At 50.2% G+C, this 16,922-nt stretch overlaps 1 protein-coding gene across 4 annotated transcripts in view; it reads left to right on the top strand.

The window, feature by feature from the left end:
* Nucleotides 1-16,922, top strand: part of C6H1orf21 (chromosome 6 C1orf21 homolog) — a 109,168-nt gene that overhangs the window by 38,057 nt on the left and 54,189 nt on the right. For 3 of the 4 annotated variants that reach the window (XM_075422707.1, XM_075422708.1, XM_075422710.1), the window contains exon 2: nucleotides 10,611-10,816. In XM_075422707.1, the coding sequence (XP_075278822.1) occupies nucleotides 10,723-10,816 (94 nt within the window). In that variant the 5' untranslated portion in view covers nucleotides 10,611-10,722. Of the gene's footprint in view, nucleotides 1-10,056; nucleotides 10,079-10,610; nucleotides 10,817-16,922 lie in introns of those variants that run through there. The other variant, XM_075422709.1, reaches the window with a different exon arrangement.

Consider the following 16,922-nt stretch of genomic DNA (forward strand, 5'->3'; position numbering starts at 1 on the left):
TAATATTGTCAGCTAGTTTTTCCCCCCCCCATTGTATTGGTTTGGCAGAAAATCAGGGTGAGAGCTCAGCTGTGTGGCCAAGCGGCTGTGAGGGGGCGTGGGAGAACATGTCATTTGCCGCTTTCTCGCAGGATTATTTCCTCCAGCTTGTTCGTGCTCGGCTATACACTCTTCACAACCCCGGGACCTCAAGCCAGCAATTCTTCTCCCCGACTTTCGAAACTTGACGGTCCCACAGCTAGACGGATGTGTGACCCCCTGCTCCTTCTGTGTGCTGCGTGGAGGGAGTCGGGAACAGGACTAGAAATACTTCTGGATGGTTTCCGGTCCTCAGTTCCAGTTCTTGATGGTGTACAGCATTGATCAGTTTATAATTTTCACTGTTCCTCAAGAGACGTAAAGGCATGTGCAAGAGCCCCGCAAAGAGGGGACGGGACGGGCAGCTGGGAGCGGTAGCCTCTGCTGACGGCGACCGTGAGCCGGGGCGCTTGCTCAACTGGCCGACCTCTGCTTGGAAGCAGGCAGCAAGCGCTCTGACGGTGGGTCAGCGTGGGTCGGGCTTGGGGACGATGATACGCAGCTGATGCTCCGCCATGAGCGGCCGGTGGGGAACAGCCCCCAAAGAACAAGAGGCTTTTCCAAAAGGACGCTGTGTCCTTGACCTAACTGCCCGTCGCTTCAGCTCTGCGGGGTTCTGCTGAGCTGGGATTCGTGGGCGAGGTGTCAATGTTGGAGGAGTGATTCTTCAACCTCTTTCTACCAAGAATTGCTTCGTTATTATTATTCCACGTGGTGTTTGGTTTAAATAAATTCAGGTGGTACCTGGAAAAAATTTACACCGTGAAATAGAAAGCTATGCTTGATGTGGTTTTCCCCTGAAACTTCTAATTTGAAAGATTTACATTGTTTTATATAAAATTGGTTCTAAACACCATTTGTTTTTTTTAGTACAAATAGATCCCTACGCTGTGGGTCAAAGCACCGACAGCCTGAATAAGACGCAAGTAATTTAAAGAAGACAGAAGGTGGTTTCTGGGGTTTTACCCTTCTGATGGGGTGTGTTGCCGCCTTGACGGCTCCTTGTTGTAAGCCAGCGCAGTTGGGCACCGCAGCAGCAGCGTCGCTGGGAGGAGAGATCTGCAGCATTCCCTGCTCCCGTGCCGCAGGTCCAGCTCCGCCCTGGCTGGTTGTCTGGGAGTTATCGCTGTGTTAATACGAACTGAAAATATTCCAATTGGGTTTTGGCTAGCCTGCTACTCATTTATTTATAGCGTAGGATCTAAACCATGTTCCAGCCTGGTTTTTGAGTGTCCAGGCTTGGTTACGCACATATCCATTCACCATTGAAAGGAAAACTCTCCATTACTCACTCTGTCAGCATTGATGGAGAGTATAAAAATGGAAAATATAATGTTCAAATATTTTTACTTTAAAAAAGAAAAAAAAAGGAAAAAGCCTCTACCCAAGGCTGTGAGTCGGGTAAGCTCCTAAGCCTGTGTTGAGGGACTGGAGTGAGGAAATGGTTTTTTTGCAGGCGCTGAGCCTGCGGCGTGGATGTCCGGAAGCACCCGCGCTGGGCGGGGAGATGCGATCAAAGCAGGGGATGGATCACAACAGGTTTTACAGGAGCGGTGACGCGTCGCTTTTCCTCCCTGTGGCCCACCTCCTCGCTCGCCTGTGTTTTTTCAGCTGCCTGGTCTTGGTCGGAGGCTGCTGAAGCTCTGCTGTTCCCGAGTAGAGCCTGCTTTCTCAGCTGCCCCCTCAGCTCCGGTTTCCGGGGGATAACCTGCGCGATGGGGTACGGTGTCAGTTGGGAGATTGCCTCGGGCTCCCGGATCAAACCGTACCAACACAAACGTTCGGGTGCTGTGGCCTTCAGCACCAAAAGCCCTGTTTTCTCCTCCTGGATCCTGGGGAGGAGCCCTGCTCAGCAGGTGGGAACATGAGTTGCAGCGTGCATCGCTTTCGTTCCTGTTAATGCCATCCACATAGGACTGCTGGTGGGAAATGCCCTGACTGCGTGACAAAATCCCCGGTAGAAATGCTGAACCCTAAGCAGATGTTTGCAAAAGGCAAGAGTGAAATGAGCCACGGTGTTCGCTTTTATTGTTAATTTTAATGGGTGTTTTTTGGCTGGATGGTAGCTGCCGTGTCAGCCGTGTGCGGGGATGGGTGCCTGGGCTGGGATTACTCCTCGCCCGCCCCGACGAGCCACCTCCCGTGGCTTCGAGCAGCATCTCTGCGCTTATTTTGTCCTTTGAAGCGTTAACGAGTTAGTGAAGAAAGATTCCCTCCTGTACCTCATCTCCGAAGAAAGGAGGCCCCTTTAAATTATATCACGCTTTAATTGCCCAGGAACAGCAGAGGTGCAGATGGCAAATGCTCCCTTGCTGACACGTTAGCAGCGGGTCCCGGCAGCTCGCCCCCTTGGCTGCTGCGTAGCTGAGCTGTTTGGTTTCCATTTCAACCGAAGTGGCACGCGAAGCGGCTCCTGCCGCAGCTCGTGGGGTGAAAAAGGCCTGGGGGGGACAGATCGCGGGCTCTGGGTCGCTGCGGAGATGTCCCGCAGCCCCCTGCCAGCTTGCGGCTGCCCCCTCATTCGGGTGTTCTAGAGCAGGCTGCAGGGCCCGCCAGCGGTTCCCCGGGGAAGGTGGGGTAATCCCATGCTGTGTGGTTGCAGGGGATCGTTTGGGGAGATGGGTTAATTATTGCTGTGTTGGTGGTCGTCATTCGGTGATGCAGCTGGGGATGGGGGGAGCTGGTGGGGTCTGTCATTTCGGTTTTGTATGTTTTCAAGGATTTTCCCCGTCAGCTGCTTGGGGGGCTTTTTATTGTAGAGCGGTTAGGGTAGATCAGTGGGTCTGAAGAGGAATCACAGAATCACAGAATGTTTGGGGTTGGCAGGGACCTCTGTGGGTCACCCAGTCCAGGCCCCTGCCGAAGCAGGGTCACCCAGAGCAGGCTGCACAGCACCGCGTCCAGGCAGGGCTTGAATATCTCCAGAGAAGGAGACTCCACAACCTCCCTGGGCAGCCTGGGCCAGGGCTCTGTCACCCTCAGAGGGAAGAAGTTCTTCCTCATGTTCAGCTGGAACTTCCTCTGCTGCAGTTTGTGCCCGTTGCCCCTTGTCCTGTCGCTGGGCACCACTGAAAAGAGTCTGGCCCTGTCCTTCTGACACCCATCCTGCAGATATTTATAAGCATTTATTAGGTCCCCTCACAGCCTTAGTTGCAGATAATTGCATTAAAAACCCTTATGCTTAAAAAAAAAATGCTCACAGTCTATGGGAACTGTTTTCTCACTTTGCCTGAAACAAGACTGCAGTAGAAGTCTTAAAGTTGTGGTTGCCTATTGATGGCAAGATGATGTACCTGAGAGGGCCCTTCAGCAGTGGTGGGTGTTTGCCCAGCTCGTTTGGAAGGCCTTCACGCAACGCGTGTGTCACTGTGCACCTCAGGTGTTCAGTGATCGGTGCTGCCATCTGACCGCTCCTGTCTCATTGACTGGTGAACGTGCTGAGATGTGTCCAGCCCTTGCTGTTGGAGCAAGCTCTCCTTGTTGCTGCAAGGAGACCTTGCGTTTTCCGTGGCACCCAAAGTAAACCTTGGAGGTCACCTGGTTGCTTTTGGGTTGTGCAAGTTGGATTGGCAATTTTTATTTAGTTTTGGGTTGTTTTGGCCAGAGGTGCCCTGGTTGTTTGTAGGTATGGGGTGCAGTTGAAACAGTCATGGGGATTAAATGGACTTGGTCATAGGAGATTAAATCACCAGCCCCCTTCCCTTGGAACCGGCATCTCATCTTGTGTCGATTGGTCTTGTTCCAGTCCTCCTCCTGTGATGGGGGGGTTTCTCTGCCTCCTCACTGCAGCAGCGGGTGGTGGGTCAGCCCTGCTCCTCTTCCTCCCTCCCGCCCCGCAGAGCCGAGTGGCATGGCTCCGGTGCTCTCGGTGTGCTTTCTTGAAGGAGTTTTGCTCTAAGAGTTCATCTCTGCTCTTCCAGCATCGCTTTGCGCTGCCACCGCCACCTTGGGCACGTGGCACTGGGGTCGGATGGGCTGAAGAGCAGGGGTGGAGACTCCTGCGTGCACCCTGGCGCTTGGGGAGTCTGCAGGGCCCTCTCCTGGGGAGCGTAGCTGTGCTGGATCTGTGCTACAATGGTGCGAAAGATGCTCTTACAGGGTTTTGAAAGATGCTGGTCGTCGCCACGCGGAGCGGAGAGGTTGCGTCTCGCACAGCTGGAGGTACCTGGCAGACCCATCTCGGTGCCATTGTTTCCACCGTCATGGTGGCACATGAGAAAGACAAGGAAGTAGTTTGGGAAGGAAATACAAGTGTGGAAGAACAAAGAATAGAGATTAGACCCCCAAGTCTAAAAAGTCCCGGTCTCCAAGTTTGATAGCACCAATGTGGTATTAGATACGTGATGCTTTTGCTGTTGAAACAAAGAAGTATGTGCTTAGTGTCTGCAGGAGAGGCTTGTTGAGCCGCTGCTTTTTTTTGGAGAGAGGCAGTCCTGAAAAGAGTTCGACTCCAGGCCAAAGTCAGTGTGTGCATCCCCCATCGCTGGTGGGAAGAGGGCAGGAGGAGTTCAGGAGGGCAAAGCTGCTTGTTCACAGTGTGGCAATTCTCTCGCAAGGTTTTCCTCCAAAGCAAATGGTTTGGTTGGGGGCATGACTACAGCTGCTACATCACTTTATTTCAGCTGAATTCTAAATGCTGAGGTTGGTTGGCTAAGTGTAGTGGTTGCATCTTTGAATTATTTTTAGTAAGGCGAAGCAAGGGGAGTGAGTTCTCGAAAGGGAGATGATGCTCAGACCTGTACTTAGATGTGTACAAACACTGTGTAAATCACTGTGCCTGTACCTCGGGGCCTTTCGCCATGTCTTGCTTGCTAAACCATAGCTTGCTCTTAAACCACGAAGGCAGAAATAAAATTAAATAGGAGAGCTTGTTATTGCCTTTCTTTATACTGCAGAGGTCCTTGGGCACCCTACCCGTGACGGTGAGTGCTGGAGGTTGTGCTCAGGTATACAGGAAGGTCGTGGACTGAGGAGAACTGAACGTGGCTCTGCTGTCCTCCTGCCTGGTATCTCCCATCACAGCAGTGTGCCCGGCTGAGCTGTGAGCACCAGCACGGTGTTTCCAAAATCCCTGTGGAAATAAATCACAGAACAATCTTTCTGCCAGGAGATTGGGGTTTTTGGAGGCGATCTCGAGTCAGCTGAAGTCAGCGGAAGGGGTCTTGTTGCCTTTAATCAGGTCCCTCGTGCTGGTTTCTGTTGGGTTTCCAATCATCTAGCGCTGGCTGTGACCCGACAGAGAAGTCCTGGGCAGTGGGCAGAGGTGCTGTGTGACCCACCAGCTCTGAAAAGCGTTCGGCAGCAAACACACGTCTGAACACTTTTTTTGTGTGTTGTGGAGATCTCTGTCGCAAGTCTGTAACGTCCTCGTGACAGCTGTAGCGATCCCTTATACAGAAGCAGGAATATTTAAGGTATTTTTAGCTGATTGTCATGTAATCTTATTTTTAATGAGAAGTGCTTGTTTTTCTGCAAAGGGAAAGCATGTAGGATAAATGTCCCGGGTCTTCAGAAGTTCTGGGTGGGTAGCAGCACTCGCTGTGGTGAAGAGAAGCCGTGGCACTGCTGCCGGTTTGCCAGAGGCTGTCCAGGGGAAATGCGTGGTGTGAAAACTTTGCTTTCTCACCAGAACCACGCCATCGCTAGTGCGGTTTTCCTCCGCGTGCAAGGGAAAAAGCCCTACAGTAGTGCCAGCCCGTGGTCTTGTAAAGTCTCATCTGTCTTCAGTATTTCATCTATAATTTCTCCTAGAAAGAGGAACAAAAGAAGTAATTAGATGCTAGAACTGCGTGCTGTAACGATGGCGGTAATCTTCCTGTCACTGCTCCTCAAGTATTTGAGGTTTTTAAAAAAAAAAAAAAAAAAAAAACAAAAAGAAAAAACCCCCACCAGAATAAAGCTTAATTAATGTTCTTTGGCAACAGGACAAATGGCAGGTCCTGTGACTGACGTACCTTGCTCCGGGGTTGCTGGGCCTTTCACACTGGTGCTACATCGCCTCCACCCCGTGTGAATGAAGAGGAAGATCGCGGTGCCATTCCCCTTCCCTTCCTCATTTGTATTTTACAGAGTAATGTGTGAAGTCTCTTCGCAGGGCCTCGCTGGTGGTATTTCTACTTACGAGACTGAGTAAGGAGAGCATGCTCCCGAAAAGTACCGTGGTGCTGTCGAGAGCTATTCTGTTTGGAAATCACTTGGTCCTTTAATATGTCAAAAAACAAGCGTGGGGTCAGCAGAAGGGCTGATTGCAGACGAGAGGAAAGAAAGTAAGAGGCTAATTTTGCTGATAAAAAAAGGTATGATAAGCCTCAGCAGGGCAAAGTCTGTCCTGTAACAGGACGAATAACCTGATGATGCGAACTGGCAGCATTAATTCCAAGCAGGCCCTCCCTGCTGGCAAAAACTCGGTAGGCCAGCTGCAGTGGTTTTGCTGTCGGGTCCCTTTCGCCATCAGGCTGCAGAATTCTGGTTTGCTCTTTGGAAAGTAAATGCTGAAAATCTGATTTCAGCTGAGCCATGGCTTCCCGGGAGAGGATACGTGCAAACGGCAGTTCCGCCACCCTACGGGGTATCTGGGCTGGGTTAGCTTGTCGAAGGTATTTTTAGGGCAGCTGGAGGAAAATGCTGTGGAAGCATGGTGCGCCTGCTCAGCGTTCCCCTGTGCGTCATCGATCTCACGGCATCGCGCTCGTTCTTTGCCCTTTCAGCGAGGTTGCCGCGGCATTCACCCGACTGGCCGGAGCAGCGTGATTCCAGGAGGGCGATGCTGGAGTGTGGTAATAGACACAGACATTTTGCATCACGGAGACAGTTCCTAGAGGGGAGGAAGCGCCTGGTTTCGTGGCTGTCGGTAGGCGGAGGGGAGCGTGTGCTACCTGTGGGTTCAGAGGAGCAGAGCATCGCCGGTCACTTCGGCTTCCCTTTCTCCCCTGCTGCCGCTCCCAGGTGCTACTCCAGGGTGTCTGCAGCTTGCGTTCTGCCATCACCTTGCCCTGTCCATGTAGCAAGTCGGTGGGTTAATGTTCAGTAGAACTGTGCGATTCACCAGCGATGCTGGTTTGAACAATTTGAAGGAGAAAGAGAGCGTACGTGATTTTTTTTATTATTATTTTTTTTTCTCCTCCCCTTAGGCCATTGGCTCACTTCAAAGACAAAAGTTCATTCTTTTTGGCTCAAAAATGCTTTTTGGCTGTGAAAAAAAAAACCACAAAAGCCATCTTTTCTGGCAGAAGTCACTGATGAAGAGGGATATTGCAGTGGGGGGCTGCCGGATGCTAACCTCCGACGGCCCTCATGGAGGGCAAATTCAGAAGACGTAGCTGACTTCTTCTTTTGGGGGAAAAAAAAATCAAGTGGAAGCCAAACAAGCCTATTTCTTAGAGGAAATAAGCGTAATTAAGCACCAAGTTAAATCCTTGGGTTCTGCCTGGACTGGGTTGTACCATAGGAAAAGCCGGGGTGGTTTCTCTTTGTAGCTTAGGGCTTTTTCATGGTTGCAAGAAGCTCGTTGCTTTCATCTCCTGAGCTTTGTGAACCTTTAACCTGATTTCCTGCGTGGTCAGCATGGAAGGAAACTTTTTGGTGTATCTGCAGCCTGAGGATGGTGAAAGTCTGGTTATCTCAGTGCAATAAAGGTGACAACAAATACACCTGTGGTAACAGAAGAAGGAACATACGCTTGTCAGCAAACGCTGGAAATCCTCCATTCGCTGTTGGGTGTTTGGTTTTCAGCTGTGGAAGCAAAAGGTGTTTTGTCAAGGACGCGGGCTGGGATGCGGCCGTCAGAAATAAGAGGTGAGGGGACGACCAGTGGAGGAATGAAGTGCTGAAAGAGCTGGTAAAAGAAAAAGCACAAGATAGACAGGCTGCAAAAAAAAAAACCCACATTGCCTAAGGTTTCCACTGGTGGTTTTTATTCTGAGAATTGAGCTCCCCGTTTTTTAGCTCAGAAGAAACTTAGGGGACGAAGTACAGCATCGGAGAGTGTCTGCAGTCTTCTTTTGACCCACGTGTAAGATGTTAATCTTAAACCTGCCGCGTTTAATTCGGGGGTGGTGTAGACACTTTTGATCTGCCCGGGAGATTTTTCTCACCAGCTTTTTGCAGATCGGAGCTTGCAAATTGCCTCTCAAATCCTGATAATTAATGAGGGTGGGTGGTGAACATGAACTGCAAATGGCTGGAGGTTTTCTGAGCCTTTTTATTTTTGGCTTCTAAAAATCCGTGTGCCCCCAAAAAGCTCGGGAAGACAAAAGGGAAAATTATATCGGTGGGGAAGCGGGGCAGGAGGTGGAGTGGGTGTGTTGCTCCGCTGCCGTCCGAAGTGCCACGTTTCCCATCCTTGGGACGCTCCGCAGGCATCCCGCTGGATGAGGACCGGCCCCTCGTCTCCGAGCGATGCCCCAGCCTCGGCGCTGTGGGCTTCACTGCGCAGGCAAGAGAAGTTTCCCCGAGGCTGGGGCTGGTGCCAGGCTGGAGAGCGTTGCGGGCTCGCGTATCTCGCATTTCATCTCTTGTAAAATTAGTGCTGCTTTTCTCTCGCTCCCTTCTTTTTGTTCGCTCTAAATCCTCTGCTAAGTCTGGGTTGCGCTGGGTATCCGTGTCGCAGGGTCATCTGTCTCGCTGCACGATGTTAGCAGTAGTCCAAGAAACAAGCCTGGAAACGTGTGTTAGATTTATGCTGGAGGTCATTTTGGAGTAGTTTTCTCAGCCCAATTTATTGGCACCAGGAGAAATTGCCTCCATAATCCAAGTTTTAGTCGTCGTTTTTTCAGATACTGCTGTGCCGTGCCGTCTGGAGACAGGTGAAGGCGCACCGTCAGCTGGAACCTTCACCTTGGAGCTGCTTGGAGCAGGGATCGAGCGCGTTACAGCGGAGAAAAGCCCTTTTCTGTGCCGAGCGAGGTGGGAGCGGGGCTGTGAGGGGACGTGAGGGGGGGTTTTGCACGCAGAGTCCTTCCCGTGTCGTGGTGAGAGCCGCCCATCTCAGAACCCGCGCTCCTCGCAGAGGATCACCTTCGGCCCAGTCGGCCGCGTCCTCGCTTCTGCGGCGCTGGGGACGGGCAGGGGAATCCCTCCCATGAGCGTGTCCTGGGGTGCCGTGGTGCTGCCGGGGCGGAGGGGAACGCAGCCCCGAGGAGTGTCTGTAGGGTTGTACGCTCCGGGTGGGGTGGGTGCGGGTACCTCCTGGGTACGAGCGCCCGCCCGCTGCTGTCAGTAGAGCTCTTGTGGTCAGCCGGGGGTAGGATGGGCTGTATCCTTTCAAAGTAGGTGCCCAGAAGTAATGAGGGAAGAAATTATGTTTATGATATGCTGTAGCTGAACTAAACAACTTGGCAAAAAGGGCTGGTGCTCATTTTTCTCGAGCTCTTCTCCCCTTCCGAAAGGTTTGGCTGGTGGAAAGGCAAGCAGGGTCATCTCACCGAAGGCTGAAGTTGTTTGTGTTCAAGTGCAGAACCATTTAGCAATTAAACAGTTCAGGTTTTTTAACTATTTTTTTTTTTACACAAAATATTGCAGCTATGAATTAGCTTTTTCTTCCCCCTTTTGTTTTATGTGACATCTGGATCGTTCGGGGAGCGTAATTCCATCTGAAAATGGGGATAGTTCCCATTCTGAGGAGTGGAGGTTTTATGGATTCAGTAGAGTAATGAACACGTAGAAAAAAGATAATACAGCTGGCTGTCGCCTTTCACATCTACGAAGAGAAGATCTTTAATTGATTTAGGGGGGTTATTTCATCTGAACGCTTGCAATTAGCAGCTCTTAATCACTAAAACACTTTGTAAGAAATCTGGCTTGATGGGTGGATTGGTAAAAGGAACAGGAGGAGCAGATACTGCTGGTTTCTGATCCTCTCTCCAAAAAAAACCCCGTGTTCTGTGGGAATAGCTGAGTGGGTGGGAAGCGTGTCTGTGCGCGTGTTGCTTGCTTCCAGCAGCGGATTGAAGAACAGGGCTGGAAGAGACGTTGGGTTCAGCTGCTGCGTTCCGGCCCCAAGGCAGGATCGATCTTTATAAATATATAAATATCTGCAGGGTGGGTGTCAGGAGGACGGGGCCAGACTCTTTCCAGTGGTGCCCAGTGACAGGACAAGGGGCAATGGGCACAAACTGGAGCAGAGGAAGTTCCAGCGGAAGATGAGGAAGAACTTCTTCCCTCTGAGGATGACGGAGCCCTGGCCCAGGCTGCCCAGGGAGGCTGTGGAGTCTCCTTCTCTGGAGATATTCCAGACCCGGCTGGACGTGGTGCTGTGCAGCCTGCTGTGGGTGACCCTGCTTCGGCAGGGGCCTGGACTGGGTGACCCACAGAGGTCCCTGCCAACCCCGAACATTCTGGGATTCTGTGATCCGCCTGTGTCGTGATCTACCCGCATCAGGTGGCTGTTGAACACGGTTTTAGCGACCTGCGACAATGGAGACAGCCCGTGCTCTTGTACTCCTCTTCCCGAACCCCGTTCTTTGACTTCTTGAAGCTCCACATGTAGAGGTTCCCTTTTCTCAATACTTTTCTCTCTCTTTTGCCATCCCTAGGTAAAAGCGACCTGACAGCCAAGCAGGAGGGTGGATTATTTGCCAGACAATGAGCACGCGTCTCTAGACATGATCTGTGGTTCGGTCCAGCTGGAGCTGTCTGAATGAAGCTATGGGCTGTGCCTCCGCCAAGCATGTTTCTACTGTTCAAAACGAAGAGGAAACTCAGAAGGGGAAAAACTACCAGAACGGAGATGTGTTTGGTGGTAAGTGTCGCAGGATTGCATCTTTCTCCAGCATCGTGGATGTTCGGGGAGGTATATTTGGGAGCCTTATCCTTCCACAAAATACAAAGGGAAACGCACGTTAAAATAAATCACTGCGATAGTGCAGTTGGCCCTTGCAAGGGATAGTACCATGAGAGCTGAAATAAAGGTGGGGTGAAATCCTTAGTGGAAAATGGACGTTCTGATTCGTATAGAGTACTGCACTGTCTGTAACTCCTCACATCCTGGAATAGCTTAAAGAGAACCAGTTGCACAACCCCCTTATATATGTGTGTGTGTGTATAGAATTGTCATTAGGTGCCAGAATAGGAGACTCATTTCCTAAAAGTAAAAATCTACTCAGTAAGAAAAATAATTCCTTGATATTGTTGTCCTCTAAATCAATAAAATACGAGTTCTGAAATCCTGTAGCAAACAGAATTTGAAGGTACAATGAGATGAGAAACAACCTTCTGCGAGGGATTCAGCAGTGCTGGGGAGCTCTGAAGGTGGGATGGAAACATCTGTTTCACAGGGCGGGAAGACTGGTCTGTGATCCGGGTCTCCTCACAGGCGCTTGTGCATCGGGAAAGACAAAGCGGTAGGAAATAAAATGCATAATCAGCGTCATGATTTTTTTTTCCCCTCAGATTCTGTTAGTATATGCTAAGTAGTTAGTATATGCCCGCTTCATTATTTTTTTTTTTTAATAAAAATTCATTTTTTTTAAATGTTTGGGATTATCTGGAGAACTGTTCAGGAACAAGATTTCTAGATCTGTGCAAATACCTATCTGAAAGTGAAGTCAGCTGTAAATAAGCTAACATGGGCCTGTTATTCTATTCTGTTCTCCTAACTTGGGTCTGTTATTCTTAGAATAGGTGCGTTGCTACCCAAGATGCCAAACTTCTCTTCTCCGGTGGTTTTTATAGCAATTGTTTGTGTAGAAGTAGGGATGACACATCTAGCAGCAAAAAATATCTCCCCTTCTTTTGAAAAGCAAGGATATTTCACATTTTCAGCCTTTCTGGGGGCTCGCTTGCTCCGAACGGCGGCTCCCAGAGTAAGGATACCGAGAGGCGTGAGTGGGAGGGGAGCAGTTGTTCAGCAAACGCCCGGCCTCGGCGACGGGTTGTTTCCCCCTGTGCGCTCCTTCACGAACCCGCGGGATGCTGGGGCTGGAGCTGCGAGTGCAGTATGTTGCTTTTTTTTTAAAACAGGTTTTAAGTGCTGTCATAAACTGAAAGCTCTGTTAGTTTCCCAAAGGAATTTGGGTTTATATTTTAGCTGATAATTAGGGAGGGAGGGATTTTGGCAATATGTGTCTTTTTGCCTTTTTTTAAACTGCATATTAAATATCATGATTTTAATGGCAAGAAACCCAAAGTGACTTCTGGAGGCAGAGGATCAAGAAGACCAAAGGGATTTTAAAGGGCTCCTGCTTTATGGAGCTGGACTGGTGTCAGCGGTGTCATTTGGCTATTCTGGGATCCATCTGAGCGCTGTTAATCGCTCCCTATTTTACAGAAGCCCGTCAACAGCAGAAGTCCTGCCTGCTGTTAACCATTGCCTGGCACATGCGGTTTGTCATTGCTAAAGTTCAGCGACTGGCGCTTTTTTAGTGAAGAGCTGGAGTCTGTGACTTCAACAGCTTGTTGAGTGGTAACCAGAACAAGCACAACAGCCATGATTTTCCCTTGCTGCTGAGGGCCAGCCTCCAGATCCGGAATTGGGTGTATGAAGAAGGTGAGCTGGAGCGTACCTGGCTTCACTGCTGTCCTTTGGGGACTTACAGATGATGGACACGATGCTTGGATGCCCAGAAGCAGGAAGCCACTTGCTTCGTATGTCCAGTGCCTTGCATAGTTCCTGAACCCAAACTTTGAATAGAAAAAAGAGAGGCAAGAAAAATACACCTTAATATTGTATTTGTTATCCTGCTTAACAAGCTTCTGGACTTGCCAAATGCTTCGAGCTCTTGCATCGGAGACTGAGTACTATTGCTGCTCCCTCTTCTTCCGCGTTGGAGACCGTAATGTGTTGTTTCTTGTGAGTTTGATCTGAAACCTCAGAGTATTCTGCCTGCTTCATTTTCTATTGAACTTTCATGTTGTTAGTCCCCAGCTAATTCCATGTAACATATTCTGCGAGTTGTAAGTCGTCACGGAGGAAGTCCATGCTGTATCAGAGGGCTGCTGGCCATCAGCTCCCTGCAGGGAGAGAGCGTAGTCATGCTAGGTTTGAACAGGCGATCCCAGCCAGGATGACAAATCACAGCAGAATAAATTTCCAGAGATACAGGAGGATCCACAGAGTCCAAGAAAGGAGAAAAAGCACTGCAGCAATTCCATCCTGTGTTCCCTCGTCCAGCTCCAGGTGCCAAGAGCTGCTGAATGTCTCCTTGCTTGTTGCTGGGAAGGGACAGAAGCGCCTTGCCCAGCCGGTGGCCGAGAGCTGAGTCTCTCGGCAGCCTGCAGAGACTGAAAATTAGCTGCAGAGTGACTAGGCAGAGCTAGACCAAGGTGAGTGGCAGGGAAGTCAGATGGGTCATGAGGAGCAAGAAGGTGATGGAAAGGCAATCAGAGGCAACTGATAAGAGGTTTTGGGGAAGGTGGCAGCAAAGCAAAAGAAATGGACATGACAAGTGGGGTTGGAAGGTGGCTGGTGTAGTGATAGCACTGATAACATCCCGAGAATGTTAGTATCCATAAATGACGATGTTCACGGATGGTGAACACTTGCTGCGTTCCCATCTGGGGACTAAGCCAAGGTACAGCACCTGTGCAGGACTAGCAGGTACAACCTTCGTGGCTGGAGTAGCCCGTATCGCCTCAGATGTTTCACAAGTGGAGAAAATCCTGCAGGGCTTGGAACAGCAATGGCAGAATGAAAGGAAAATACCTCAGTGCTGGTGCTGCCTTCCCTGGGCAGCTGATGTGATCAGAGAGACGCGGCTCACGGCGTGTTGCCCCTTGCTGTTTGCCTGACACCCGAGATGGGAACGGCACTCTGCTTTCTAACTTGGACAGCAGCCCCAGACAGGTTGCAGGCAGAAAGCATAAGCAGTAAGGATTGTACTTTCCATCTTGCTTTTGCATTAAATAGGTCATTTTGAGTGAGGGGTGGTGCGAAAATACTTTATTTGGTTCCAGCAAATTTTACTCTTACCTTTGCCTTAGGCTGCTGAGGTTTTCTGCCACTTCGGGATTTTTGTGGTGCGTGGTTGTGAGCATTAGCCACACAGCTGAAAAACCCTGCGCCTTCCCACCCACCACCCTTTCTCCACAAATAAGTGCTGTCGTTCATGTGATTTTCTGTGATTTGTCTTCTCTGGTGCTCAAGAGCTTTCCTGTTTCACTCCACTGCTACGAAGGCAGCTCCACGAGCAGCGAGTGGAGCTACCGAGGAGTGAACTGGGGGGTGATGGTTACCATTGCACTGGCTTTCCAGCTGGACACCAAGAACTGGTGATGCTGGCCTGCCGGCAAGGCTGAGCAGTGATGGGAGCTTCAGAGGGCAGAGGAGGGGGCCGGTGACAGCCTGGGGTTGTGAGGTTCCCTCTTGTAGCTGATGGAAAAGAGCTGTGACTATGGTGGGAGTGCTGGGGGAGGAGAGGAGACCTGTCTGGTGGTGGTTAAGCATGGATTCTTGCTGGGGAAGAAGTCTGCTGTACGTGTGGTACAATACCATAGTCATCTGAACTGAGGAAGGCGTCGAGGTGGTCTCGGGATCGTGTGAATGGCTGTGTCTCCATGCTGGGGTAAGCTCATGGCGCAGGGCTTCGTGAGTAAAGGAGGGGTGGGAAGGACCCAAGGGATTCCTGTGCAGCGCCGTGCTCTCCCTGCCTCGGCTAACAGCCACTCTCCATTCACGTGGCAGAAGTCGGCAGAGCGGCGTCATGACTGCGTTGGCAAACTAGACTCCTGTTGCTCTGAGTGCGCTTCCAGCCCCTCAGCACGTCCCCTCTCCCCTCAGCGGCCGGGCGGGAGCTGCGGGCCCCGGCTCTGCCCTCGCCTTGCTGTCGCCGCCGTGAGCCACGTGCCTCTGCCGCAGCCCGGGCTCCGAGCCCTCGGCAGATAACCCCGCTAGAAGACCGCTGGAGATTCCCAAAGCTTCCTGCAGGGGTTGTGGCGCTTGAAGCAGGGTTCATCCACCCTGCCTTAGAAGAAAAGGAGAGAATTTCCAGGTATGCAGTGTGTGGATGGTTTTTTCCCAACCGGGAGTTTTTGCTTGGCTGTAGGCGTCTCTCCGACTCCAGAGCCGGTTTTCTGAACTGCTCGGAGTGGTGCAGTTCCGCTGCTGTTCCTCCTCAAAGCCTCCAGATGCTTCCTAGAATCATAGAATCATAGAAAGTTTTGGGTCAGAAGGGACCCCTACAGGTCATCTAGTCCGACCCCCCCGCAGCGAGCAGGGACACCGCTAACTAGATCAGGTTGCTCAGAGCCCTGTCCAACCTGGTCTTGAATGTTTCCAGGGATGGGGCCTCCACTACCTCTCTGGGCAACCCGTTCCAGTGTTTCACCACCCTCATTGTAAAGAATTTCTTCCTTCTATCCAGCCTAAACCTACCCTGTTTTAGTTTAAAACCATTACCCCTCGTCCTGTCACTGCTGTCTCTACTAAAAAGATTGTCCCCATTCTTCCTTCTCTCCGTGGTGGCATGGGTTGAAGCCAAGTCTATTGACTTTTTGACTTACCATTTCTGTGAGGATTTTTTAACTTTATTTTTACTTTTAGAGGTCACAGCAGGTGAAGGTTGTGCTCCAGTGCCTGATTGCCTCCCCGGTTTTAACCTGCTTTTCAGTCGAGCAGGAACATTGGGCCAGGTGTTCACTCTGAATTTGCAACTCCTGGCGTTTAAAACCGAGAAACCTGCCATGAAATCCATGAATTCTGTAAGAACAAATTCTGGTTAACTGAAAACAAAACCTAAAATTTTCCACCTTGTCCCAGACTGTGGAAGGCGTGATGCATTTTGCTGTAATATATATTTAAATAATTGAGTTAGCAGGCCTATCGAAGGAGATGTTCTAAAGAAGATTGAATGTAATGTGATTATTATGTCTTGTTGGTCTCTAATGACTTTAAAATCCCTCTAATAAGGATAGCCATAATAAATCTTCATTAATTCATCATTCCTCTTCAAAGCTGATTTCCAGAGCAATGCATAAGAATGATAATAATGTAAATACCAGTGAAGAACAAAATGCCATGATGGAGCCTTGGGCGTTGTTGATTTCAGCAGATGTTTTAATAATAACATCTCTTGTAGATTAATTCTATTTGTGCTTTTTTAAAAAGTCATGGGATGCTCGTGTGGGGAGAAGGTTATTGACGTAATTTTTTGTGTAAGAAAATAACTGGTAAAGTGATTTGTTGTGGGGTAAAAAACCCACCTATTTTAGAATCTGTTTACTACTCTGAGAAGCTAACCCAGATGTTTTCATGGAGCCCTTGGGTGCTTTTCAAAAGTGAGAGTAAACACGGCAGGTAAGAATCTTCTGGCGAATTGGGAATATCCGCGCTGCAGTTGCCAGGTAGGAGTTTTGTTACTAACAGCAGCTCCGGTTGTGAACCCGTCTGAACAAAGCTGGATGCACAGCGCGGTAGTTTGTAAACGAACTTATCTCGGCTGGAGGATGCAAGAAAAGGAAATCTTTAGTGTTGAGGTATGGTGATGAGACTGGAAATCTGATCGATGCGTGTAGTGTCTGATTGATGACACTGCAGCTGGTGAAGGATCTTCACAGCTCTCCTGGCTTGTGTTGCATACCCACCCTTGCTGTAGAGACAGACAGTAAGGAGATGTGCGAGGGACTTGAGGTCAGAACACTGGGAGACGTGCGTGCCCTTGTCTCTGCTCTGCCTCACTTGTTTTATTCAACAGTTTTCTCCTGTGTCGACGCTTCTTGTGGACGACAGGCTGACCAGGAGCCAGCAGTGTGCCCTGGGTGCCAAGAAGGCCAATGGGATCCTGGGGTGCATCAAGAGGAGTGTGGCCAGCAGGTCGAGGGAGGTTCTCCTCCCCCTCTATTCAGCCCTAGTGAGGCCCCATCTGCAGTATTGTGTCCAGTTCTGGGCTCCCCAGTTCAAGAAAGATGAGGAG

The sequence above is a fragment of the Opisthocomus hoazin genome, chromosome 6 (assembly GCF_030867145.1).
Source record: "Opisthocomus hoazin isolate bOpiHoa1 chromosome 6, bOpiHoa1.hap1, whole genome shotgun sequence".
NCBI lineage: Eukaryota > Metazoa > Chordata > Aves > Opisthocomiformes > Opisthocomidae > Opisthocomus > Opisthocomus hoazin.